This window comes from Miniopterus schreibersii, assembly GCF_964146895.1.
Source record: "Miniopterus schreibersii genome assembly, chromosome: 4".
Lineage (NCBI taxonomy): Eukaryota > Metazoa > Chordata > Mammalia > Chiroptera > Miniopteridae > Miniopterus > Miniopterus schreibersii.
Genome location: NC_138105.1, coordinates 39,164,698 through 39,192,256, shown reverse-complemented (window position 1 = coordinate 39,192,256; position 27,559 = coordinate 39,164,698). Strand labels below are relative to the sequence as shown.

The following is a 27,559-nucleotide window of genomic DNA, read 5'->3' as shown; positions in this document are numbered from 1 at the left end:
TGTAAACTGACTTTCTCAATAACCTTCACAGCTCTCATATTATTGCTTTTTATGGTGGGGAAAGCAGGACAGGAAGACCCCAGAAAGGGAAGATGCAGCCAGAACTAATCTGGTGACTAGGCTGTGTTGACACCTTGGTCTTCAACATATTAACCAGTAACAAAGTAACTAGTGACACAGAAGCATAGTAACATGTAACATAGTGACTAGCAACATAGTAACTAGTGACTAATAACAATGACTAGTAACAGTGACTAGTAACGTGGTAACATAGTAACTAGTACCATAGTAACTAGTACCGTAGTAACATGGTAACTAGTAACATAGAAATATGTAACATAGTAACACTGACTAGTAACATAGTGACTAGTAATAGTAACTAGTAACATAGTAATAGCAAAACAGAGAAGGGAGCAGAGTTCTGTCTCCCTTCTAGTTAATATGTTGTAGACCAAGGTGTCAGCACAGCCTAGTCACCAGATTAGTTCTGGCTGCATCTTCCCTTTCTGGGGTCTTCCTGTCCTGCTTTCCCCACCATAAAAAGCAGCAGTTGTGAACTGGATTATTTTAGTCAAGCCATTTACTTGGGTGCATCAGTGAGAAGGCTCAGGGGGTTCACCCAGAGCCCTTGTGTCCACTCCGCTGCAGGTGCACTGGTGGACCAGGGTGTCTTCGAGGAACTGGCACGAGACTATGTCCCCCAGCTCTACGACTGCATGCAGGACCTGGGCGTGATTTCCACCATCTCCCTGTCCTGGTTCCTTACCCTGTTTCTCAGCGTGATGCCCTTTGAGAGTGCAGTTGTGGTTGTCGACTGTTTCTTCTATGAAGGAATCAAGGTGATATTCCAGCTGGCCCTGGCTGTGCTGGATGCAAATGTGGACAAACTGTTGAACTGTAAGGACGACGGGGAGGCCATGACCGTTTTGGGAAGGTAGTGTACTAAGGCTCCTTGAAAGCCACGCCTGGTTCTGCCCTGCGCTTTCGTCTACCTCCTGGGTTTCATGAGTCTTAAGTGGCTTGTGGTAGTCATCATGCCCATTTCTCTCAGTGGCTGAGGATATATTTCCGTATGCTTTGTTTTTAGAAGTTAAAGCAATTTCATTTAATGAAGGAAATTCTAGTCTTTTGTTTCCAAGTGCAGAATTTGCAGAAAATGTGTGGAGAACTGTAATGGGAGAATTCCAGCTTAGCCTCCCAGTGACAGCTGACCCGTTTCTCCTCCCAGGTATTTAGACAGTGTGACCAATAAAGACAGCACGCTGCCTCCCATTCCTCACCTCCACTCCCTGCTCAGTGATGACGTGGAGCCTTACCCTGAGGTGGACATCTTCAGGCTCATCAGAACCTCCTATGAGGTAGGTCTTGTTTCCTGGCTCAGTGGCACAGCTCTCTGAGTGTCACTCCCGTTGCTGACCCCTGGGTGTACCTGCTTCCTTTTACCTGCTGAGAACTAGTTGCTGGAGCAAGTAGCTACCTGCCAGCTGATAGCTTTGAGCTGCAGAGATGGACACTGAATGGGGTCCATGACTTCTGCTGGGTATAGTACCATGGAGCACATGGCATGACAAGCGCTCCCCCCCCCGGTTCCTATGCCCACCCTGAAACCTGATCAAGTAGCAGCTCAGATTCAACTCTGGGTGGACTGAGATGGGGCTGTTGAGAGCAGGCGTGGGGAGGTTGACCTGCACAAACCAGTTCACTGCCTGTTCTCATGCCAAGTACTTAGGTCCAAGGCACGTAGAATACCCTGCACCATCCTAAAGAGGAACCAGCCCTACGATTCCCCTAGAATTGCCTGGCCTGGTGGGGGAGGCTGCCTTCTGGCCCCCATGACCCTGGATCTGGTCTTGAATCTCAAAGTAGAGCTGCTCAAGGTGAAGGAACTACAGTGCCATGTGTCTCATAGCATCTGGTGGTCTGTGGAGCCCCAAGGACTCGTGCCCATGACTCCTCATTGTTTCTTCATTTCCTGATCCTTAGCTTTGCAAACTTTTACAGAAATGATGATTAGGAAAGAGCATGAATATTCTGCTGAGTACACTGTGCCCCCTGCAGATGTTTTAAGATCATATGTCTGGTGTATGCCAGCATTCCAACAACAACTGGATAAGGGACAAATAGTGAGGAACAGGCTGAGGTCAGAAAGTCCTTCTTAGAGTCAAGAAATTGGCGTGTGTGTTTTTTAAATGGTATGGATACAGAACCTTTTTCAGAAATGATTGTCCTTCACTCATAAAGGGAAGAAGACTGGTAATTTATTACTTTTAGAAGTGTTCATTGGCACTCTACGTATATTGAAAACAAAACATTTTTAGTATGTTTTAGAATCATAAAAGTCATGCATGTTTATTATTTAAAAAATGTAGGAACTATGGGAAAATAGGAAGAAAAATATATACTACATCTTATGAGCATTTCACCATATTTCCCTCAAGTATGTTTTTATATTTGCAATACACACTTAAAAGATAAATTCCTACATGAGGAGCTTTGCGCCCTGGCCAGTTTGGCTCAGTGGTTAGAACGTTGGCCCGCCGACGGAAGGGCCTGGGGTTCGAATACAGCCAAGGGCATGTACCTCAGTTTTGAACTTGCAACCAGTCAATGTGTTTCTCTCACATCGATGTTTCTCTCTCTCTCTCTCTCTCTCTCTTCCACTCTCTCTGAAAAAGCAATGGAAAAAAATATCCTTGGGGGAGGATTAAAAAATAAAAAAATAAAAGAGCTTTGCATCATTCTATTTTTCATGTAAAATATATATGAGCATTTGCTAATATAGGGTGTCCCAAAATATATAAACACACTTTGAATAATTATAAAGATAGTGTTTATTAAAATACATTTCATTTTCAAAATTGAGCTAGTAGCTGTTAAAGTGTGTATACATTTTGGGGGGACACCTGTATATTAAATATTGTCTGGAGGCATGGTTTTAATAGATTCTTAGTATTCTGCTTTAATGAGGTACCAAAGTTTATTTAGCTGGTCCCCTTTTGTTGAACATTTACTTTGGTTGCTTCCAAATATTCATTATTGTGTATATATATCATATGGTGTATGTTGTGTGATAAACTTGCACACAGATACCACATCTCTGATTATTTTCTTAGTGTCCGTTCTTAGGAAAAGATTTACAGCCATGGCTCAAAATGTATGAATTATTTCCATGCTCTTGACACATACCACCGTTTTCATGAAGATTGTCCCAATTTACATTTCCTCTAATGGAGATTAAGCATGGCTGTTCCACTGCACTCTCTCCAAAACTGGTTATCATCATAACATCATCACATATGGTGTTTTTTTAAATCATCACCCCAGGGCTTTTGGGGAGTGCTCTGTGGGAAATTGTGGATGATTATTCTTCCAGACAGAGCCCAGTTGATTAAAGGCAATAGTTTTTATAGCTGTAGGTTGTTTTTCTAAAGGCGTCTTCTGCAACCTTTATTGTTAAGAGAGTTCTGGACCAAAGTACTAAAGCTTAGTGTGTGGAAACTCAGCTTCATTCTTAACAGCGGATGAGCTAACATCATGCTGAGATCAGCACTTGGCTCATTTTTAATGGGAAAGGGAAGAGAATGGAGACGAGACCAAGGGCTGATTTCCATTTACGTCTCCTCCAGCTGATCCTTAATGGTGGCCCTTAGGCCGCCAGGAATCCTATCACAGGACAGGGAAGTTTCCTTCCTCTGCCTGGGTAGACAGCCCCTTTCATCTATATCGATGCCTGCATTACCTAATCTTTCAATGCACGGTGATTGCTTTTATTTATTTTTTCTTTTCTCTGCTTAGTGTCACCCTCTGCTCATAAGTTTCCGATGGCTTTTCAATGCCTTACAGATCACTCTAAAAAGATACCTTTTTTTCCCCCACCTAACCTTTGGATTGGTGGCTTTCAATCCTTTAAAATCACTTTAAAAATTTTACAGCCAGCCCAGGCCAGCATGGCTCAGTGGTTAGGAGCATCGGCCTGGGACCAAAGGGTCAAGGGTTTAGTTCTGGTCAAGGGCACGTGCCTGGGTTGTGGGTTGGTTCCTGGCCCTGGTAGGAGGCAACCAATTGATACGTTTCTCTCACATCAATGTTTCTCTCTTTCTCCATCCCCCCCTCCCTTCCACTCTCTCTTAAAAAAAATCAATGGAAAAAAATATCCTCAGGTGAGGATTAACCAAAAAAAAATTTTTAAACCAATTTTTAAAAAATGTAAATTACCAGGCTTCATTGCAGATCAATTCAACCCGAATCTCTGGCATGAGGCCAAGAATAAGCATTTTTTTAAAGTTCTCCAGCTGATTCTAGTGCCCGGTGAGGACTGAGAGTCACTGCCCTAGTTGCAGAATGGGGCCGCTCGTCGCACAGCCAGTGGTAACCTGGTTTGGACGGACCCATGACACCAGAGTTCTGAGGCTCGTAACACGTTTCTTTCTGTGCTTCGGAATAATCAGCTGGAGAATAGAAAAGTAGGAAAAATACTGGAGCACATTCAGCTTTGAGACCTGGTCAAGTGCCCCCCAGTTGTTGGGAGGTTGCTCTGATATATTGATCCAGTTTTTCCTGGTGAGTAGAGATGATGACTCTATTCGTAATGCCTGGAGGGGAAAATCTCACTCATGGTGCCCCCTCCCCAGCCCCCACTGCAAAGGATTGTAGAGATGCTTTGACAGACAGTTTTCCTCTGGGTTGGACCTGTAGGTGAGGCACTACAGTCCCTATAGGGTTATCCAGAAGTAAAAGATGAAGTCCCAGCCTCAGTTTGGACTCAGACACTCAGGTGGGCTTTCTGGAAGGCACAGGACACATTAATAAAAGACTTACAACAGGCATATGGCCACCACAGTTTCCTAATGTTCGGCACAGCTCAGTCTAGTAGGTTTCATCTGAGAAGTGTTAAGCAGGGAAAGGACGTGGCCGATAAATCACAAGGAGGACTTTGTGCAGAAGGACAGACAGTTACGAAAGTTCAGAATGATGTGTTGGGTTTATGAATGATGACCATGATCGCCACCACTCCTTGAGGGCCTGCCCTGCGTGGGGCAGGGTGCTGGGTGTTCCCACACAGCCCCGCCAGGGAAATACTAACCCTTTTTATTTATTTATTTTTATTTTTAAATTGATTTATCATTATTGTTGTAAGTGTTACAGATGTCCCCCTTCTTCCCTCCATTGACCTCTTCTACCCCTTTTAAAGTGAAAAGGTAAGTTGAGAGAGGTTGAGCTAGTTTTTCCAAGACACACAGCTAGAAAGTGGAAGAGTCAGGATCCAAATAAGAGCTCCCGAGCATTACAGCCAGAGCCGGGGGGCTTGTGGGGAGAGAGGAAGATGGGTAGGGGTCTAAAGACGCTCCCGAGGTTTAGAGAAGGAAAGGATGTGCAGATAGAAAAGAAACGGCCGGTGAACTGTAAAGAGAACCAGGACTATGAGATTACATGGAATTAAAGCATTTACACTTCGACACTCTCTAATAAGCCATTTATAAGTTTTAGCTCTTGTACGAGCCGGCATACAGGCTAGGCCGCCGCAACAACAGACCACACGCTAGAGTTAAACCAGGCAGAAATTTGTTTCTCTTACTGTCCAGTCCGCATACGCGGTTCAGGCCTGTTTTGAAGCTCAGCAGCATCAGGGACCCAGGCTTTTTCTCATCCACTCATGAAATACATCTTATCCCTACAGACAGGGGGATAGGATAGCTGTGCTCCTTTCCTTTTAAGGGCCATTGTCATAAAGCTTCTACTCACATCGTAATGGCCAGAATCTAGTCGCCTGGCCACAAAGGGCTGCTTGGCTGGAGATTTTGTTGAGCATCCAAGTAGGTACTCAGCTGAAATTTTAAATTCTGTAGATGAAGGGAGAACAGAAGGATGTTGGTGAGACAACTGCCAGTCTATGTGACAACCATTAGGCATCTCTCACATTTGATGTAGCTGATGTTAGTCCTAGTTTCATAAGTCTAGAATTAGTCTCTCTCAGTGCACAGTGGGGCAAAAGTAGGTTTACAGTTGTTTGTATGGAAAACAGTGCAATAATTAATAAATAAGCATACTGTGTTTTGCATACTCGCAGCTATAAACCTACTTTTGCCCCATCCTGTACCAATTCTGTTCTTGAGCTGAAAGGTAAGTTCTCAACTCCCTGATTGTTGCTCACTTTTCAGGTTGCTTCAGCACCGTCTGTCCTGAAAGGTTACACCGTTACTTCAAAGTCACTCTTTAAAAACCAAAACAAAACACTTTTATTTTGAAATAATTATAGATCCACAGGAGGTAGCAAAGACACGTGCAGGGAAGCGACCTGCACTTTCTGCCCTGACCCCTCCTCCCCAGTGCTCACATCCCAGACAACCTCGGTGCAGAGTCAACACCAAGAACCTGACCCTGGCACAGTCCACACAGCTTATTCAGATTTCCCAGTCATACATGCACTTATTCGTGTGTGTGTGCGTGTAGTTGATGCAGTTGTGTCACATGCATAGCTTTGCATAACCATCACCAAAACCAAGACACTCAGCGGAGCCATCACAGAAAACTATTTCATATGATCCCGTTAGAGCCACACACCCCCCCTCTCGCCCCATTGCTAGCCCTGGCAACCACTAATGCATCCTCCATCTCTGTAATTATGTTATTTGATTGTTACACAAATAAAATCATGCAACATATATTCTTTTGAGATTTGTCTTTTTTCACCCGTCATAATTTCTTTGAGGTTCATCCAAGTCATTGTGTATGTCAATAGGTTTTTGTTTTTTTAAAAATTCTGAACGGTATTCTATGGTATGGATGTACAAGGCACTCTTTTTAAACCTTCCGTTAGACATACCCATGTAACCGTTACCCAGATTAATACCAGCACCCCAGAAATGCCTTTTGTGTCCCTTTCTTGTCACTTTCCAGCCAAGGTTGATAATTCTTCTGACTTTTATTACCATAGATTAGTTTGGCTTGTTTTTTGAACTTCATTCAAGTGAAATTATACAGAATGTTCTCTTTTGGTTCTGGTTTATTGCAGCATTATGATTGTGAGATTTTTCCAAATTGTTCATTCTCATTGCTGTATAGTGACAGTACCATCATTTATTCATCCACACCACTGTTAATGAGCATTTGAGTGAGTGGTTTCTTGCTTTTGACTAATTGTGGCACTATGAACATTCTAGTATGTGTCTTTTTGTAAAGAGCATATACACTTTTCTTCGAGGTATATAGTTAGGGAGAGGAATTTCTGGGTCATAGGTATATATCTGTTCAGATTTAATAGATAGTGCCAGACAGAGTTTCAAAATGGTTGTACCGGTTGATACACTGAGCAGCAGTACATGAGAGAGAGTTTTGGTTACACCATACCCTTGCCAACACTTGATAGTGTCTGTCAACTTTTCCTTTATTCTTTAAATGTCTTTAGCCAATGCGGCCATTGCTCCCATGGATTAAGCGTCATGCTTGAAGCAGGACGTCTTTGTTTTTCTTTCGCACCACTAAGATATCACATCTTAAGTGTTCTTTCTCTGCCTTCAGATTGGAAGACTCATTTGACTTTCGAAAGTTAGTTCAACATACACTCAGTCAATGCTAGGCACTTCAGAGTTTGAATGATTGCCAGCTCACCGTGTCTGCCACCCAGAAGCACTGGGTTCTGGACCAGGACAAATGCTATTGAGCTAGAGATACGGAGCAGGGAGCCTCACACCAACATTCCTTCCAACCTCCCAGTCTATGAGCCTTAGATCCTTCCTCTCTCCTCGTCAAGAAAATTCCTCTTTTAAAGGATTTTTATACGTAAATGGCTCTTATAACCTTATTTAGCCCCTTTTTTCTCCCATGAACTGTGGAATTCAGGAAGACTCATTGGCTTTGAAATTTAGTTCAACAGCTGAGAAGCATGAGAATCTCCTGTTATTTATTTATAGTTGTTAAATGGCTTCAGATTAAGTAAAGGTTAATAGTAAGTAAAGGTATATCTAGCATGTCTGTCATGTGACAGTAAATTTCTCATATGTATCAGGATTGTGTCTCCATCAGTCCTGCAGACACGACGCTGGGTGCTTTAGCAGGTTTCTCGGAAATGCCAATCTTGCTCTTTTCCAGAAATTTGGAACGATCCGGGCAGATTTGATTGAGCAGATGAGATTCAAACAGAGACTGAAGGTGATCCAGACACTGGAGGACACTACCAAGAGGAATGTGGTGAGTCCTTCGAGAAACAGCGGGCGGCCTTCTCCCCATGTCCTTCCTCGCACTCCTACCGGCTTATAAATCCCTGCTTGACACGCTGACAATGACTTAGAAGAAAATCAGGAACTTGCCCAATATGACATTTTGGAGTTTGTGAAAATTGTTCTATTTATTATCTTTATAGGTACGAACCATTGTGACAGAAACTTCCTTTACCATTGATGAGCTAGAAGAACTTTATGCTCTTTTCAAGGTGAGTTTCCAAGCAAATTCATGTACATTCAGGGGAACAAAAAAAGTTCACTTTAATAATTCTAGATTTTTTTGTTAAATTTTTAAGGGAACGCATGAGTTAAAGCGTGCATAAGTAGGAACGTAGAACAGTTCCTTATGACAGTGTAAAAATGGAATACTAATGTGAAAAACAAACATACTGTTCTCACTCATTTAAGTTGATGTTTTAGCTTTCTTCTACTCCATATGATATTTTAGCAATTTCCTTGGACTTAAGAAAATAGTGTATTACTTTATAGGGATGTGCAAAAGTAGGTTTACAGCTGTGAGTATACAAAAGTTTATTCTTGTATTATTATAATCATAACCTGCATGTCTTTTTTATACAAACAACTGTTAACCCACTTTGCCCACCCTTGTGTAAGACTCATTGGAATAATGGCAATTGAGTTTAAATTCTGCCTGAAATTTTTGTAAATTGTAATTTCTTATATTTAAGCTACATTAAAGCACCCTTAAAAAGATACGTAACTAATAAGAATAGTTATTCACATGTCAAAGGAAAAGCCACATTGGTTAAGTTTTTGTGATTTCCATTTCATAATTTGTCCCATACCAGTCTTGATCCCGAATAAGAAAATATTATGTTAGTAAATAGAGCAATGCAGATTTTTTTCTTTAGAGAAAAGTTTAGTCATAACCATCATTATCAACATCTTAGGTAAAAATGTGTAATTCACAGGGGAAAAAGTTTTAAAAGATGCCTTTTATGCAGATACCAATTTTATCACGAGCTCTAACTGGGTAGCTTCTTGTATACAGTGTCATTTGCTGGCAGAACTAAACTTGGCTATACTGAGGACTGTAAAGATAGTATAGGAACAGCCCTGGCCAGTGTGGCTCAGTGGTTGGCGCATTGGCCCATGCACCAAGGAGTTGTAGCTTCAATTCCTGGTCCAGGGTACTCACCTGGGTTGCAGGTTTGATCCCCAACCCAAAGATAGTGGGGGAACAAACCATAAAGGCTCCGACATAAAGATCTGAGTTGAACACTAATAGAACTTAGAATCAGAGAATGTGATAGCTCAGGATGTTCTGTTTATTTTAGTTTCACTGGTGCCCCACATAGTGTCTGTCCCTGGTAGGTGTCCCTAACATGTCCCTAACATGTATGTTGAGTACAGAAATAAGTAGTGATCAGTTATCAATCTGGTACACACTCTCCATGCTTTGGCTATGGGCACAGAGAGATTGAGGCTTCATAGCTGGTTAGCGATGTGCTTTGTCCACCCAGCCCCATGACCCACAGAGTGGACAACAGTGCCCCTCCCCCAGCCTCCATTCAGCACCTGAGAGAGAAGCCTCCGTAGTGTACCATCTCATTCACGTTTTATCCATACACCTAAGGCCCTGCAGCTAATTGCTTGGTTTAAGTGGTTATCCATAAGGAGGGGGTCTTTCTTTGTTTCATAAAAACATAATGATCCAAGTTGGATCAAAACAAACAAACAAAAATGATCCAACTGAGATCAGATTCTAAAGGGATGGTGAGGACTGGAAGAGATCTGCTTCACAGGGGTGTGGGGAGATAGGGCTAGGATCGGAGGTAACTAAACAGAATTGGGAGTAGCAGCTGGAGAGAGCAGGACCACCAACAGATAATGGAAAGGGCTATGGCATTAGAAAGAGGAGGCCGACTTTGGGGGACACCTGGAAAAGGAGGGCCAGGGCTGGCAGTGGAGAAGTCCCAGATCCAGAGATCGGTGTTGCCACGTCTTCTTACCTGAGTACCCTTCACTCTTGTCTGTGCACCTCCAGGTACAAGGTGTGTTATCTGTACCTTAGGATGTGCCTGAAGAAAGCCTGCTTTTCTTATGCTCCAAAACCCTGCCCTAAGGGTGTGTTGACAAACACAAGTTCCCCACCCCGAGAAAGAACTTGAGACCCTGATTGGTGTCAAGGATGGGAAGGAGTCTGGTACTGTGGAACCAAGATAAAAACTTGAGTTATGGACCCTTTCTTGAGTCTTTTGAACACTTTAACTGGCTTTAATTCATGGAGACATTACTATGTGTCAGACACCCACCCGACCAGACCTTTCAGGTCTTTAAAAAGCCAGTTTCAGGGCGGTGGGAGGGGGGAGGGTTCCTACAGATGCAAAGGAAAGATGCAGTCCTCCCCCAAAGCACTTACTGTTGGGCTTTGGCCTAAAACTTGGTGGAAAAGGTGAAAGGCCGCCACCCTGATACAGATTTGGTGGAAAATGTGGTCCAGGACCCCTTTGCCCTAGTTTCTTTTGAACTCTTTCCAAATTCATCACTTCATTCCTTTTTTAATCTCTGAGCCCCTGCTCCCCAGGTGATGGACTAGAATCTCAGCACAGGGCAGGGGGATGACAGTCACCTTCATGGCTTGCCCTTCCTGATGGTTGTGAGCACCGTGAAAGTGCCTGTACCACATTCAGGCTGGTTCCAGCGTCACCTGGGTGTCTTAGGAAGAAATGCCCTGGGTAACCTTTATCCACTGACATCACTCGGGTAAAGGGGACCCCTCCCAGGGGTGTGTCACCAACATGTGCCACCCAGAGACGGTTGCTGGGCATCACTGGTGATGGATCAGGGTACAGCCCAACCCACGCAGCCCCCTGGACCTCAGCCTCCACCTCCTTCCCTCTGACATCATCCCTGCCTCCACCCGTAGCCAGGAATTCACCCCCAAGCCCGTTTTCTCTCCACCTCCCCTTCCTCCTCTTGTCCCTACTCCCACTCCTCTTTTCTAGCTTATTAGCTACAATTCCCAGTAAACCACTGTGATAAAGCCATTGGTGGTCTTTGCTCCTTTGTAAGTGAGAGCAGCAAGCAAAGTGGAAGAGCTACACACTCACCACAGACTCCCTCCCCCTTTTCAGAACCTCTGGGTGAGGGGGAGCAAACAGTTCCGAAAGTGTTTTTCTCTGTTGCAATATCTATGCATGCTCACAGTGAACTGCTCAGTGAAATCAGGAATTAAATAAAAATGCAGCCCCCATCTCATGCCCTCCCTTCCCCCCACCTACCATCCAGAGCTAACGTAAACGTCTGGGGAGGGGCAGGGAGTTTCTTACCGGTCCTTTCTATATGTTTTATCTTTGCGGTCTTCCTAGAACCGGTGTCTATTTTTACCAGAATCAATATGACCTTGGGAGGAAAGAGGCTGCCTTGCTTCCAAGGACAGAAACAGGAAGCTCGCTCTCTCTTCAGCCCGGTGGCTCCTACCCACACTTGTTCTAGAGCTATTGTCCGATGTGGGAAACAGGAGGACCACACCCTAGTAGCTTGAGTCCTGTATGGCTAGGATGATATTTGTGTGATTTTGGTGACCAGGAAGCAGGGGGTATATGGGACAGTAAACTATGAACTGGGACACTCAAAATGTCATTATGGCCTGCTTTGGCTAACGGGTTGGGTGACCTGTGTGAGCCACTTGACCCCTGGACTTGACCATCCTCACCTAGAGACTAAGATGGTCACATGGCCTAGATGATAGATCCTTTTCAGGTTAACATTCTCTTTATTTCTTTTAAACAAGAAAAGTATTTATCTTTTCTTAAAATGCTTGTGAGAGTGTGTATAAGAGGAAGAAGATTGGAGTGAGGGGCTCCCCTCCTTTCTTCTCCTACTCCAGTAACTGAACCAGATCTTTCATGCCCAATGTTAACTGCAGAGATGGTTGCCATAGAGCTGGTGGGGGTGGTCAAGTGGAGATAGGAGCGGAACAAGAAAACAGAGGGGCCCTGAGACCAGAGCAGTGCTCCAGGAGATGCACAGGGGTTGACCAGAAGCCTCTTTCCAAACTTGAAGGTGGGCCTTTTCTTCCTGGGATCTGCTGCGGGATAGAGTCCCCCAGAACATCCTGTTGTGTTTGTTTGTTTTCAGGCAGAACATCTAACCAGCTGCTACTGGGGCGGGAGCAGCAACGCGCTGGACCGGCACGACCCCAGCCTGCCTTACCTCGAACAGTATCGCATTGACTTCGAGCAGTTCAAGGGGATGTTTGCTCTTCTCTTTCCCTGGGCCTGTGGAACTCACTCTGACGTGCTGGCCTCCCGCTTATTCCAGTTACTAGACGAAAATGGAGACTCTCTGATTAACTTCCGAGAGTTTGTCGCCGGGCTGAGTAAGGATGCGATGTGACTGCCTGATTTGGGAGGGGATCACGGGTAGTGACATCCTCGGCTCTCGGCGCTGCCCCAGGGCCGCGGCCTGCACTGCCTCAGAAGATTGGGGTCTGAGGGCCGAGCGGCACATTTTAGGGTTTGCAAACTGACTGTAAAATTCATTTGAGCTAATGGGTATATGATTAAATCATTTCCTTCAACATTAGGTAGTCCCCAGCACTAGTTTAAACACGTCATTAGAGAATTTGCAAGACAATAAAATGCCAACCTAAACACTGAAACCGCAGGCCATGATAACTTTACAGGAGAAAAAGAAATGTTTGGGAGGATTGCTTTTCTTGGACAAAAAAAAGATTATGTGTTTATTATATCTAATATGTTTCATAAAATTTCATAAAAGCATTTTGTGATTTTTTTTTTTTAATAAAGGGCTGAGAAAACCACAATAGCTCCACTGTCTGCAGGGCAGCCTTTTCTCTCCAGTTTGCTGGGAGGCAGGTCCCTCGTGAGAACCCACGCCTCCAGAGCCGCGTGTAGTTTCTGCCTGTCAGCCTCGCTGCCTGACTGTTCACTGCCCTCTATCCCAGTGGACTCTCATCCACTTAAAATTGAGAGGAAAAGCTACCTCGTAGTTGAGCTTGGCCCGCTGATAGGAGTTGTGGGTGTAGCAGGCATTATGTCAGGCTGCCAGAATGAAATAAGAAGGAAAAATGTTTTTATTCTGATTGTGCCACTTGGTGATTGGGCCAAGTACTTTAAAATGACATGCCCAGGGAGAGATGAAGGTGTCGGGCACAGAGACAATGGTGGTTCCAAAAAGTGCCCTAAGTCTTTCAGAATAGTGACTGAAAGACTGAAAGGCCAGAGGAAGCTGATTGTCTTTCAAAGGCAAGGGGGTGTAGATGAGGTCCTCTTAGGTAAGAAAAAGAATTACTTGGGTGTAAAGTACTCATAAATATGCTTAAAGGGGTAGCATGGAGGAATTAGCCTTGGTTAGGGGCAGGCACTGTTCTGCTGTTAATCATTTCATCCAAACTGCAGCCCCTGGAGGTAACAGCAGTAATGATGCCTAACCCTTACACAGCGTTTACTCTGAGCCAGGCACGGCCCTCATGCTTCATGTGTATTTAATGTGCCTAAAGGACACACAACAAAGCTGTCGTGAGGCACACTCTGTGCTGTTACTATTATTACCTACCTGCTTATTATTAGCATCCCCATTTTCAGTTAAAGAAATGGAAGCTCAGAAACGTTAAGTAACTTGCTGGGGCATAGTTTTTAGAAAGTCAGCACGTACCCATTACTGAGCTGCACTGGACGGCACAGTTCGTACATGCTGGGCCCAGGATTCGATGAGTGCTAATCCAGAAGCTCATTTTTTCTAATTGCTCCATGCTGAAGACAGCAAGCAGGATTTTTTTTTTTTTTTTAAGGAAGAAGGAGGTATTAATTTTTAAGTACACAAAGAATACTTAAGTACATTCCACTTTTTAAAAAAGTGGGGCAATCCAGACAAGGCTAAGGACCCCTTTGACCCTATCCTGAAGTTTTCTGCCCCAAGGTAACTACTTACTGTCATATCAGTGTCTATGAAAAGGGTGTTGTTGTTGTTTTAATATCTTTGGACAAGAACAAGGAAGGGGAAAAAGAGGCAGGTTCTGCTTGTAGGAAGTGATAGAAATAAATGTAAATATCTAATTTACTTAGTGCAGTCAACTCCAATAAGAAAAATACTTTTCAAAATCTTCAAGAAAGGAAAGAGAGGTCCAAGAGAGTGAAAACATGGGAAAAAAGTACATAAGCTTCTTAAAATGCAGTGAAGTTCTTGAGCAAAGTAAGCTCCAGTCCAGATGACTGGGAGAGCTCTGAGCAGTTGCCAGGCACGTGGGTCAGTTACAGTTATGGAAACAAGACAAGTAGACCTAGAACAGAGAGATTCTGTTCAAGCTTTTAAAAATTAAAAAATGCATTTTGGTGAAGATGGATCAGTAATTTTAATACCAATCCCCAGAAAGATTCTTCTAGAAATCAGTGAGCAAATAAATGGTCTATATGGAATTAGAAATAAAGGGTTACTATCAAAAACTATAAATCAGCTGTATCTCCTCTGATCGTGTTGCTGAAAGGCAGAGTCCTTACACACGTCACAGACGTTATGACACAGCTGGTCGTTGGACACATAACCCATTATGAATTGAGAAGGTGGGAGTGTATGGAATGGAAGTCAGTGACTGCATGACTTGCTGAACACTGGCCCCAAAGTGCGATGGTGAATGAGTCCGTTTCAACTGAGAGTTCCCTAGGACCGTGCGCTTGGTATTAGCCTCTGTGTTTCCTAATTGACTCTCCCAAGGTCACAGAGGAAGTACAAAGGATTTGAAACCAGGAATCCTGGTTCCAGAGCTCTTAACCCAAACATGCCCTGGCCAGACCTTCTGTCACCTAGGGTTTTGGTTTCAATTTGTGAAAAGTAGACTTTTCAGGGGAATGCTACTCCTAGAGGGGTTTCTAGCACACACAGTACATTTCATGTTGGTGTTTTTTAACTTCTAGGTGCTGCCTGCCACGGGGACCTCACAGAGAAACTCAAACTCCTGTACAAAATGCATGTCCTGCCTGGTAAGCGAGCCACACACAGCAGCACATGCACCTGTAACCGTGACCTGGCTTGAAGTTCTGGGTGTGTGTGTGTGACCTGCTTGCCTCTTTTTGATACACAAAATCACTCATTGGTCACTAAGAATGAACTGAACAGTAACTCTTTGCATAACCTCCTGAGTCAATATGTCCTTGAGCCTATGGTCACTTACCTGTCTGAGGTATGAGTTGTGTTAATAGCAAAGAGCAGACTCTGCAAGAGAAGGAATAACTTGGACAACACATGGGATTCCAGGGACTCTGAGGTGCTGAGTCTAGGGGAGTAGTTCTAGTGCTGATGGAAACAAATAGGAAAGATGGTGAGAATTTAAGTTTTAAACAAGGTTCGCCTCCAGCTGGGATCTATCTAACAAAAAATAAGAGGAAGATTTGGCTCTAGGATAGAGATAGGGTAAGACTTTCTATTGTGACCCTACCCCACCTGTGTACCTTTAGCTCCTCATTCTCTGGGTCATTTCTTTAACAAGTAAAGCACAAAGTCACGAGTCACAGCCCTGCCTGCTTGAGAATGATCTTTCTTGCCCCCTCTAGAGCCATCTTCTGATCAAGACGAGCCAGATTCTGCTTTTGAAGCAACTCAGTATTTCTTTGAAGATATCACCCCCGAATGCACACATGGTAAGTCACGTTTTTTACTGGACTACTCTATTTCTCTTCCACAGAGCCCTCTGGTACTGGAAGAAGTTGCCTGCAAAGCTAGTCAGTCAAAGAAGTATATGGATGTGGTTACTTGATATGTTACTTTCTTTTTTTAAATTCTTTAAATTACAGTTTACATTTAACATTATTTTGTGTTAGTTTCAGGTGTACAGCATAGTATGGTTAGATATTTCTATAATTTATGAAGTGATTCTCCCAATAATTCTAGTACCCAACTGGCCCCATACATAATTATTACAGTATTATTGACTACACTCCCTAAGCTGCACTTTACATCCCATGACTGTTCTGTAACGATCAATCTGCACCTCTCCGTCCCTTCACCTTTTTCACCCAGTCCCCCAACCCTCCTCTCCTCTGGCAACCATCAGTCTGGTTCTCTTCTGTTTGTTCATTTACTTTGTTCTTTAGGTGCCACATATAAGTGAAATCATGTGGTATTTGTCTTTCTGTGATATGTTACTCTTTTAAAATTTTTGAATTTGGGTAACTATTGGAGGGCAGGTACTTCAGCCCACGGAAGGGACCGTGGACATGGTGTCCCACTAGTTTAGAAAAGACATGTCCTGCCGAGCTATACGCTTTGCTCTCCTCTCCCCCTCGGGTGAGGCTCAGTAAGAACGTCATTCGGTTGCTGTGCTGCTGTCCACAGTCCACACAAGCGTGCGTGTCAGAAAGCATTCTCTTCCAGCTGTCTCTGCTCCGTGACAGGCTTCTGTAAACTTCAGCCCGTGGCCTGTTTGTATAGCCTGTGCATTCAGAATGCTTTTGACATTTTTTAATGTTTTTTAAAAATCACAAGGCACGGTGCTTAAAGCCTTACTACATTATCTCATTTCCCATGTTCATGGCATAGGAAAGTTGTATCAAATTTAAAATTTCTTGCCTACAAATAAAGTTTTATTGGAAGACAGCCAAGCTGTTATTCATTGGTTTATTGTCTATGGCTGCTTTCATGCCTCAGGGGTAGAAATGGAGAGCTGAGACAGAGACACGACCCACAGAACCTAAAATACAGGGTGGGCAAAAGTAGGTTGCAGTTGTGAGTATGTAAAACACCGAGATGATTCTTGTGTTATTATTTATTAATTATTGTATTCTTTTCCATAGGGACAATTGTAAACCTACTTTTGCCCCACCGTGCATTTACTCTCTGGCCCTTTACAGAAAACGTTTGCTGACCGCTGCCTGTGTGGTTATTAGGTCTGCAGAGACATGACCCAGCTCACTGTATATACCTCCAGTGTATTGTATTCAGTCACATACTGCTTTGTCTTGTATGATTAAGCAGCATCTCTCGGCTTACACTGCAGTCAGTTATTTACCTTCTAATTCATCATGAGGGCAGCTTCATGGCTTTCCCCAAGTCTGACAGTAAACATGGGTTGCTCCTAAGTCCTTTGCCTCTTAAATCTTGCGATCCCAGAATAAGCACAGCTGAGGCCTGCTTTTGAACTGTGAGCACCTAAGTCATTAACTAGAGGACTGAGCCAGATCCAATCCCATTATTATTAGCAATACAAATTGAGGGTCAGAGCTCTGAACTGAATACTAGCTCTGTGTATTGTTACCTAGGTGACCTCAGGCAGGTTCCTGCATCTCTGAGCCTCAGTTTTCTTCTGTGGAAAATGGAGATGATAGCTGTCATTTTGGATGTAGTAAGGACTCAATGAGATAATGTGGTAAGGCTTTAAGCTTCGTGCCTTACACATCCTACAATATTCTCAACATCATTAGCAAATCACGTTTTAGCTACAAGTAAATGTGAGCCATATCTTTAAGTGGACACTCATTTCAGAAAAGGGTTCACTTGTTTCCAATGCTTCAGGAATGATCCCGTGCCAATAGCATTTAATTGTTATTAAAAGATCCATTTCAAAAAAGGTTTTTCTGACTCCAAAAGGACTATTGCTTTGTGTTGAAATTTTTAAAATAGATATATAATATATAGAATAAGCTAAAGATATCTTAAAATCTTATAGTACAAAGGCAACTAATAATATCTTGAAATATTTCTTTTCAGTCCTTTTTATTGGTATATGCAATTATAACCATATATACATAGATATAACTTATAACTGGGGTCAAACTGCCTATCCAATTTTATATCCTGTTTCTTCACTTCAAATCCAGTAAGCATGTTACCACATCATTAAAAATTCTCTAAAAACATGGTTTTAAAAGTTTGTATAATATCCATTGCATGGGCTTACCGTACATTAGGTAGTTTTTAATATCTCTACTTGTTTGCTAAATCATTTCAACAGTAAGAGGAGAGGAGTTTCTCAATGACATATAGTACATTGTCCTCACTCAGTCTTAAAAGCCTCTGGGATTACTCTGACACTAAAGACAGTCAAGGTCACATATTGGGCAGACCAGTCAGTCACCTTTCAGATGGTTGAAGGAGCCCTGCAGGCCTTCTCACCGCTGACCCTGAAGGGAAGCTGGGGTGCTGGCCACCTCTCTCTTTTGAAGTCCTCGTGTGCCTTGCAATGTCCTGTTTTAAGATGGGGGAAAAAAAGTTAAAAGCGGTTTTCCTGAAAGTCATATTTTCTAAATGCCAGATTATAAATCTGAAGGAATTTTGTAACATATAACATTTGTTTTCTTTTGTCAACATAGATTTTAATTTCTTTTTAGAAAGTGAGTTTTTGGTCTTTTGTGGGGCCTGACATAAAATCAGTCTCATGTATGCGAAGTTAGGGTGACAGTGTAACGGGGGGGAGAAAAAAGGGGGCAAGCGCCACCCCTTTTTAAGTTCTGAAGATGTCATTATGTCATCCCTTTATTTCCTGATTGTACCCTAGACCCCAGTTGTAAATTCTGGGGGAGTTATTTCTTCACCTAGAAATAGCATTGTCAGATAAATTATGGGACACCCCATAACATTTGATTTCAGATAAGCAGTCAATAATTTGTTTACATAAGTGTGTTCTAGGCACTATTTTGGACACACTTATACTAAAAAATAAAAATAAAAAATTGCTGTTGATCTTAAATTCAAATTTAATTCGGCGTGCTGGGTTTTGGTTTTTGTTCTGTTCTGTTTTTCGCTAAGTCAGGCAACCCTACTAGTGGTTTCTCTGTTTTCTGCTACAAATGCTGAATGTATGGGTTTATTACATAACAGTCTACTTTTTTTCTTCTGACTATTTCTTGGCAGTGGTTGGACTGGATAGCAGAAGCAAACACAGCGCAGATGATGGCTTCGTTACCGTGAGTCTGAAGCCGGACAGAGGTACAGGCTCTCTATACGTTTACCTTCCTGCTGGTTGGGCACTGCTTCTTGACATTTGAAGTCTTATTTCTTGACGTCTGGGTTTTAGGGAAGAGGGCAAATTCTCAAGAAAATCGTATTTATCTGAGGCTCTGGACTGCAGAAAATAAGTCAAAATCAAAGAATGTAAAGGATTTACCCAAATTGAATCAGGTAAGCTCTCAACAGTTCAGTTCATTCATTTCAAACCCAAAAACTCTGGTTTTTGGTATTTGGTATTTTCTGGTCAGAAATAAATGTAAATACCCCTCAAAGATAATAGTAGTTTGGGGCACTTTGGTAGTATCTGTTTACATCTATTCTGTGCATATTTTTGTGCATCAAAAATATGCTCAGTTGTGAGAAAATGACCTCTTCAGAGAAAATATGAATCATGAAAAATCCAATTTTGAGAGTACACACCTCATCTCAATCATTAAAAATACCCTTGGATACTCAAAAGACACTGCTCAGCTATGAACATGTCTGGCAGATTTTCCTTAAAAAGCTGAAATGTTATGAGGAAGATAAAATAATATAGGTAATTATAGTACAATATGGAAATGCTAACTTTCCCAACAGAAAACAGGTAAGTCTAATGGGTGGGAGTTGGAAGGCATTTCTTCTGTCCAAGGTCCCCAACAGAGGTGTCGTATGAGAGGGGATCTGAGCTAACCTTGGAGAAACTAAGGTGCCTACCCAGGTGTGTGCGTGTTGAATGAGATGAGGTCTGGCATTTCCCTGAGATACTTCAGCAAAGGATAAAAATGTTAGGGAAGCAACTGCGTGACACAGTCAGTCTTAACTCTAGGCTCATTTCATTCTTTCCACTTTCACGGGTGTTGGAAATTTTTTAAATTGTAAAAAATGGAACCATCCGCGAAGAGACCTTAGATAACCCATCAACCCGCCCTGTGTGCAGGACTTTTCGGGGCTCTTCCAGGAGTCCTAATGTCAAACGGCTTTGCAGGCCGCTGCAGCCCTGCCTCTGTGCCCCCCAGCAGATGGTGACATTCTTTGCCCTTTTCCAAATCACTTTCAGGGGCAGTTCATTGAGCTGTGTAAGACGATGTATAACATGTTCAGCGAGGACCCCAACGAGCAGGAGCTGTACCATGCCACCGCAGCGGTGACCAGCCTCCTGCTGGAGATCGGGGAGGTGGGCAAGCTCTTCGTCACCCAGCCTCCAAAGGAGGCTGGCGGCGGGGGCAGCGGATCCTGCAGCCAGGGCCTCTTCTCCAAGAAAGGGCCAGGCCAGCCTTACGGGGTGGAGTCGGTGGAGCCCCAGCCGGCCAGCCTGGCGGGTGACAGCGAGGAACACTCGCTGGGAGGGCAGATGGAAGACATAAAGCTGGAGGACTCCTCGCCCCGGGACAACGGGGCCTGCTCCTCCATGCTCATCTCCGACGACGACACCAAGGACGACAGCTCCATGTCCTCCTACTCGGTGCTGAGTGCCGGCTCCCACGAGGAGGACAAGCTGCACTGCGAGGACATCGGGGAGGACACGGTGCTGGTGCGCAGCGGCCAGGGCACCGCGGCGCTGCCCGGGAGCACCTGCCTGGACCGCGACTGGGCCATCACCTTCGAGCAGTTCCTGGCCTCGCTGCTCACCGAGCCCGCCCTGGTGAGGTACTTTGACAAGCCCGTGTGCATGATGACCAGGATCACCAGCGCGAAGAACATCAGAATGATGGGCAAGGCCCTGCCCTCGGCCAGCGACTACGAGATCTCAGCCCTGTCTGGCTGAGCCCCTTCCCGGGGGGTGGGGGTGGGGGGATAGGGTCTTTTTTTATGTTCTTCTGTCTTGGGATTTCTTTCTCTTTCTTTTAAATTAAATATTTATTAGTACCCAGCTTGAAACCTCGTGTTTTCATAATACAATACAGTGCGAACTGTTGGAGAAATATTTAACACCTCGCTGTAGGTACAGGACACTCTCTCGCTGGGGGGAAGGGGGATTTACCAGAATATTCAGTGAATTCCAAAAAAGATGAATCTGTACGTGATATGTGTGTATTATAAAACTTCTTAGTCTTGCTGTCGAGCTGTATACATGGTTTAAGAAAAAAAAATAGTGCTGCTTAATGCTTAATAAGGCAGTGGCCATTTGTGTATTTGGGCTTTTTAAAGAAAATCAGAGCTGTAAGGAAAATGAAGTGTTCTTAAATGGAATGGGCATTGTCAGCTGGGGTAAGTCCTAGACCACGTCGGGGAGCATTGAAACTATTTTTTAAGATTTGAAATATATTTCATAAAAAGTCCTCTATTCAAAAATTATATTCAACAGATATTTCCCTTCAAGGGGGAAAAACATTTGAGATTCTAAACAGTTATGAAAGTGCGATTTTTATACGATGCCAGAATGACGGTTCTATTTGGTCAATTCGGACAAATACCAATTTTGCATTTAAAAAACCAGCTTTTTATGTCAGCTGCCAGAATTCAGTGAAAAGGAAGAGTCTTTTGTTACAGAGAATCAAAGCCGCAATGAAGATGACTGAGGGCTCAGGATGTTTTTGTGGGGGTTTTTTTGGATAGAATAAAAGTACAGATGCTTCTGATACTGGATTTTCAGCTTCTTGTTACTCATTACAAATAAAGCAAAAAATAAATAAATGTTACCATTTCCATACTCTTGGTAGATTTCAGAAATTATACCATGTGTCCCATATGACCATCTTTCCGATTAAATCAATGTAGAGATCATGTAGACTGAAAAAAAACACACCTGCAAGATAACGTAACTGAATGTTTTAAAGCAGAACTTGTCACTTTATATAAAAGCGTAGTATGCTCTGTCTATTTCCTGAATGGATGTGGAAATGAAAACTAGCACACCTGCACTTTGGAGTCATGCTTCTTTTTTATTACTGTTCTCGTTTCAAATGTTGGAGGTTTTTCCCTGTTATTATGGAATTCATAATCATGGTCACATGTCCTTTGCTTTTTCAGAATATTCCTTTCGACGCATTCCGTTATTTTATTGTACATTGTGTCCTTAATTTAGCTGTCGCTGCCGATTTTTGTTTGTTTGTTTACAGAATGATTTTTAAACTGTCAAATGAAGTAGTGTTAAACTCAAATAAGATAAATGTGAACAAATAAAATACATCAGATACTCAGATGTGGCTTTTTTTTATATATATATATATATTTTTATCGATTTCAGAGAGGAAGGGAGAGGGAGAGAGAGATAGAAACATCAATGATGAGAGAGAGTCACTGATCGGCCTGGGCATGTGGCGCGATCTCCTGGATCGTAGGCCGATGCTCAGCCACTGAGCCACACGGGCCAGGCTCAGACATGGCTTTTATCTGGGAGCTTGAGTTCCCACCTAAGGCAAGAACATTCTTCTTTCACTACTTTGCAGGGGAAATTATATTAGGCAACCGTTTTTGACGAAGTAAACATTTTCATAGGCAAGCGTTTTGAAATAAGAAATACAGTGTGTAGTGATGTGCGTATGAATGCCCGTATTTAAAATAAGGAAGGGAATTTTATTAGTTATCTGAGTATTTGACTTATCCTACATACTCGATGAAAGGGTGAGAATTCCTGTTTCATCCCTATTAGTGCACTGTAATAACATTTGTCATGTGTTTAAGCAAGTGACTAGCCCTTTGACTTGACTCATAAGGTTGTTACACATTCCATCATGTTTCTATCTTTCAAGTCACTTGAAAGATGCCTCAGGAAATCTCTTTAAAATCTGATACTCTCAAGTTTAGGGAGGGGAATAAGCATGTGTTTAAATGGGTAGCCCTGCTCTGGCCGGTACGGCTCAGTGGTTAAAGCCGAGGGAAAGCACTGGACAGGGAGAGGACAGGGAACCGAGTCACACTGGATCTGGGAGGTCAATGACAAGACTTTGTCTTCTAACTCTGAGTGACATGGGGAGCCACTGAGGGTCTCTGAGCAGGGGGAGAGACATCCAACACAGGTTTTAGTGAGGATTCTGACCCCTCTAATGAGAATAGGAGGGAAGCAGGCAGACCAGAAAGGAGGTCACTGCAGTAATTCAGGAAGAGTTGGTTATGACTTTTTCCTCTATCCTCGCTCCTTGGGCCTGAGCCTAGATCAAGGACGCGTCCACATACCCTAGTGGTCAGACACAGGCCAAGTCAGCTCAACTGGATGGGGCTAGACCCTATCAGCGAGAGGTGCATAAAGAATTTGCCTTTTTTTTTTTAATCTACACTTTTCCATTGTTTTTCAGGGAGAGTAGAAGGGAGAGAGGGAGAAACATCAATGTGAGAGAGACACATCGATTGGTTGCCTCCTGCACGCACCCCGACCAGAGCCAGGGTTTGAATCTGCAACAGAGGTACGTGCCTTTGGCTGGAATCGAATCTGAGACCCTTCAGTCCATGGGCCGATGCTCTGACCCCTGAACCAAACCGGCCAGGGCTGTGTTCTCCTTTATTCTGTCTCATCTGCCGACCTGGGTTTTCCTGAGCCTTCTCCAAGATTCATTAAGTACTTAGTATCTGACTCCCAGATGTCCTGTCTGCCTCCATTTTTGCTACCATTCAGAGAACTTCAGTATCTACACAGAAAACACAGCAGATACTCCAACCTTGATTTCTGTGACGTTCCATCCCCTGCTGTACCTCAGACATATGACCCTCCCCACCTTCCAGCTCCATCACTCCACTACACTTGATCTTGGCACTCAGGTCTTCCATTCATCGCAACTCCATTTTCTCCATTAATCTCCATTAAACTCCATTAATTTCAACTCCATTTTCCCCAATCTCCTGTGGCAGCCGTCTGCAGTGACCACTCTGTAATCCCCAAGTCTTGAATCATTACAAACACCTGCCTTCTTCAGTCACATCTGGGATGCTGTCCACAGTCCCATCAACAGCCAGTACTCTTCTCACACACCTTCCCTGACATGTGAAGTCAACACTCTTAATCTTTACTAACATGATAAGTGAAAGACATTACTTTGTTTTCCTTTGAATTTCTCTCAGAGCAGGGAGGCTGAATATTTTTTTGAAATGTTTCCTGGTCCTTTAGATTTCTTTTGGATTTGTCTTCTAACTTCTGGTGTCTTGTATTCTACAATAGTGTGCAATTTTCATGAGGTCTTTTTACATGTGGCTTCTGTTTTTTTGTCTTCATAGTTCTTAAATGCCATCCACTATGGCAAAAATGAGAGAATAAAATGAAAGAGACTGAGGAGGTTATGAAGCATAATAAACTGCCCCACCCTCACTGAAGACCAGTGGCTTTTCTAGTGGAAGGTATATGTCTAAGTGATTAACAGCCACTTGTAGTTGCCACAGGGCAAACCTGCTGCAAAGCCTCCGGTTAGACCTGTTCAGTTGCGTCCCAGACCTGAATTAATAGCTAATCTATTGTATCCCACTAGGGGGTGACATTGAGCTAAAGACCCTTTCCCTGTGACATTCAGTCGATTCTGGGTAGTTTTATTTCTTCAGTCAAAACTAAAAGGATCCAGTCCCCCCATAATGCTCCATAAAAATAGAGCAGAAAAGAGGGACAGAGCTTTGAATTCAAGGGAAACTGAAATATAGAGTTTAACAAGCCTCTGCTTCAGGCAGCACTTTATTCTATTACAAACACGGAAAGCCAAGGATCAAGGAAGAAAAGATTAAATGGAAGAGAGAAGATGTCCTTCATGATGCAAACATTACCTAACATTAAATATTTCCACAGGATTTATTTCTGCTTAAAATGTAATTTCCCCTGGGTTCATGTCCTTAAGCTGGCAACATTCCCCTCCCCGGCCTTGCCAATGGGACATTTCCGCCAGTGCGGCCGGTCTCATGGGACACAGAGCGCCATCCTCCACGGCTAGCGCACGGCCAGCACCTCCCACGGAGGCCGGTTTTCTCCACTCCCTCCACAGTTTGTCCAAAAGCATGACCTAAGTCAGATCGCCCTTCAACCTTGGAAAGATCGACCTCTCCAAGGTCGTTTTCTCCTGTCGCACACTTTTTCTTTTCTCGCAAAGGAGGTCACCTTGGTTGCTGTTTTAAAAGTTGCAACCATGCCATTGTGGCTGGAAGAGCCTCAGGCACTCGGGGAGTATTGGTGGACACCAATGAGCTTCCTAAATTCCAAACTGACCGACTTCAGCCCAAATGGCTGGAGGGAGATCAAAATGGCCAGGGCGCTAAGCTCTGGCTGGAACGGTGGCCAAATGTTTTACCCACAATACGGCAAAACCCACGTTTACAGAATAACATTTTGCTATAGAAAAAGATCGCAAAGAGCTCAGTCCGAATTCCCCAGTCTTACAGAGGAGGAAACTGAGCCTCCAAACGTTTTAGTCAGTTTGATGGAGTGAAAGTGAATCTGGCACTCTCTAGTTTCAAACTTAGCTAATTTCCAGACATCTAAAGAAACAGAGCTTTGGATGCTGGAATTCTTCAAAGCCTTGGTTAGGCACAAATATTAACATTCAAGTTTTCTCTTTGAGAATTGCTAGTATTTCACAGTGCTTTCCTCGACTGCCCTGGTGGGAGCCTTGTCTCGGGCAGCCTTCCCTCAGGGTGTCTGTGTCCTGCTTGGTCTTAGCACGTGCTGGACAGACGGAGGCGGGTGTTTCTTATACTCGCCACAGGCCACCTCATCCCAGGAAACATCAGAATTCATGTTAGAACAGAAATTTAAACTTTTCTGCTGCTTCTCACTATTTACAGTAAATAAAGAACTCCATATTTAAATGGCAGTAAAAATTGCTCAATTGGGGCCATTGATGACTATATTGACAATACTGTGTTTTGAATACTGGAAATTTGCTAAGAGACTAGATTTTAAGTGCTCTAACCACAAAATAAATTAATTAAATAAATAAATAAATAAATAAATAAGAATGGTAACTATGTGAGGAGATGAACATGTTAATTGTATTTTTATCATTTCACTATGTATGTGAATATCAAATCATCATGCTGTACGCCTCAGATATATTTAATTTTTATTGGATGAAAAAAATGAGGTCACTAGAGTGGTCCCTAATCCAATTACTGGTGTCCTTATAAAAAGGGGCAATATGGACACACACACACGTGTGTGTAAATAAGGCAGAGGTCATCAGGGTGACGCTCTAACTCCAAAGATTACCCACAAACCGCCAGAAACGAGGGGAGAGGCATGGAACAGATTCCTCCTCTCAGCCCTCAGGACTTCCACCCCAAAGCTGCATAAATCTATTTAAAACAAAATTATCTTTGTCACTTCCCTGCCTCTGTCCCTTGCCTGGATAACTCCTAGTCACTCTTCAAAACTTGGATCCTTGTGCACCTTTTCCAGGAAGCCTCCTGAATGCCCACAGTCAGAGTCAGATGGCCTCCTCCGCTCCCAATCACCTGGGCACATCTCTAACACTGTCCTTGGAATATTGTGTCATAATCTATTCATGTGGCCATCTCCTCAGACCTTAGCACAGTGCACGCAGTGGGTGCTCAATAAATGCACGTGGAAGCAGACATTCATTGAATAAACAATTACTCCAAGACTGTTAGAACAGCTCCACCCCCAACTCCTCTTCATACCCTACCAAGAAATACCGAATGGGAAAGTTTAGCAAAGGATCTAACCAAAGAGGGTGCAGCTCACAAGGTCAGAGGCCCAGGAACCTGGAGCAGAGCAGAGCGCCAAAGGGCAGCTTGAAGCAAACCGGACTCCGGCGAGCTGCTCGTTTCATTGTGAAATTCAGCTGGGCAAACCCAGGAGAGGGAGCCACAGGTCATCCTACAGGTCATAGGGAAATAATGGAGAGAAAGCTTAATCTCTTGTGTGAGAGTCAGGCATTTAAAATCAGTCACATGTGTGCTTGCAACAATCATTTTAACCACACAAGTAGAATGTAAAAGAGAGCTTCTATGGAATTTTAAGCACACAGATATAATTGCACATTATGAAGAGTGCATATGGCCCAGATTTCCCCCCTGTTCTTCCCCTTCAGACACAGCACCCAGGACACCTCGGATGTGGGAGATACTGAATTCCCTTGAGGAGTCCCCATTACTGCTCCCTTGGAACTTGGACCCATACTCAAACATATGCAAACAACAGGACAATTAAAGGAAGAGATTCCTTTTATTTTGCCCTGCTCCGTCCTGCTCTGGCTGAAATAAAATCCATCTTATTTCTTTTTTTCTTTGTGAATCATAATTTTATTTTTTAATTTTTTAAATAAAATTTATTTGGGTGACATTGGTTAATAAGATCATATAGGTTTCAGGTGTACATTTCTCTGATACATCATCTGTGTATTGCATTGTGTGCCCACCACCCAAAGTCAAATCATCTGTCATCATATATTTGACCCCTTTACCCTTTACTACCCCCCACTCCCCTTCCCTCTGGTGACCACCGTGCTGTTGTCTGGGTCTCTGCATTTTTGTTGGTTTGACTTGTTTGTTCATTTGCTGCT

The 27,559-nt window shown here is 43.3% G+C and overlaps 1 protein-coding gene across 1 annotated transcript in view; it reads left to right on the top strand.

The window, feature by feature from the left end:
* Positions 1-22,267, top strand: part of TBC1D9 (TBC1 domain family member 9) — a 90,799-nt gene extending 68,532 nt beyond the window's left edge. Inside the window, exons 12-21 of the mRNA XM_081136350.1 lie at positions 649-934; positions 1,229-1,358; positions 8,089-8,187; positions 8,360-8,428; positions 12,324-12,564; positions 15,119-15,184; positions 15,755-15,841; positions 19,050-19,124; positions 19,213-19,316; positions 20,185-22,267. Coding sequence (XP_080992476.1) covers positions 649-934; positions 1,229-1,358; positions 8,089-8,187; positions 8,360-8,428; positions 12,324-12,564; positions 15,119-15,184; positions 15,755-15,841; positions 19,050-19,124; positions 19,213-19,316; positions 20,185-20,892 — 1,865 coding nt within the window. The 3' untranslated portion in view covers positions 20,893-22,267. The remainder of the gene's footprint in view (positions 1-648; positions 935-1,228; positions 1,359-8,088; positions 8,188-8,359; positions 8,429-12,323; positions 12,565-15,118; positions 15,185-15,754; positions 15,842-19,049; positions 19,125-19,212; positions 19,317-20,184) is intronic.
* The last annotated feature ends 5,292 nt before the right edge of the window (positions 22,268-27,559 follow it).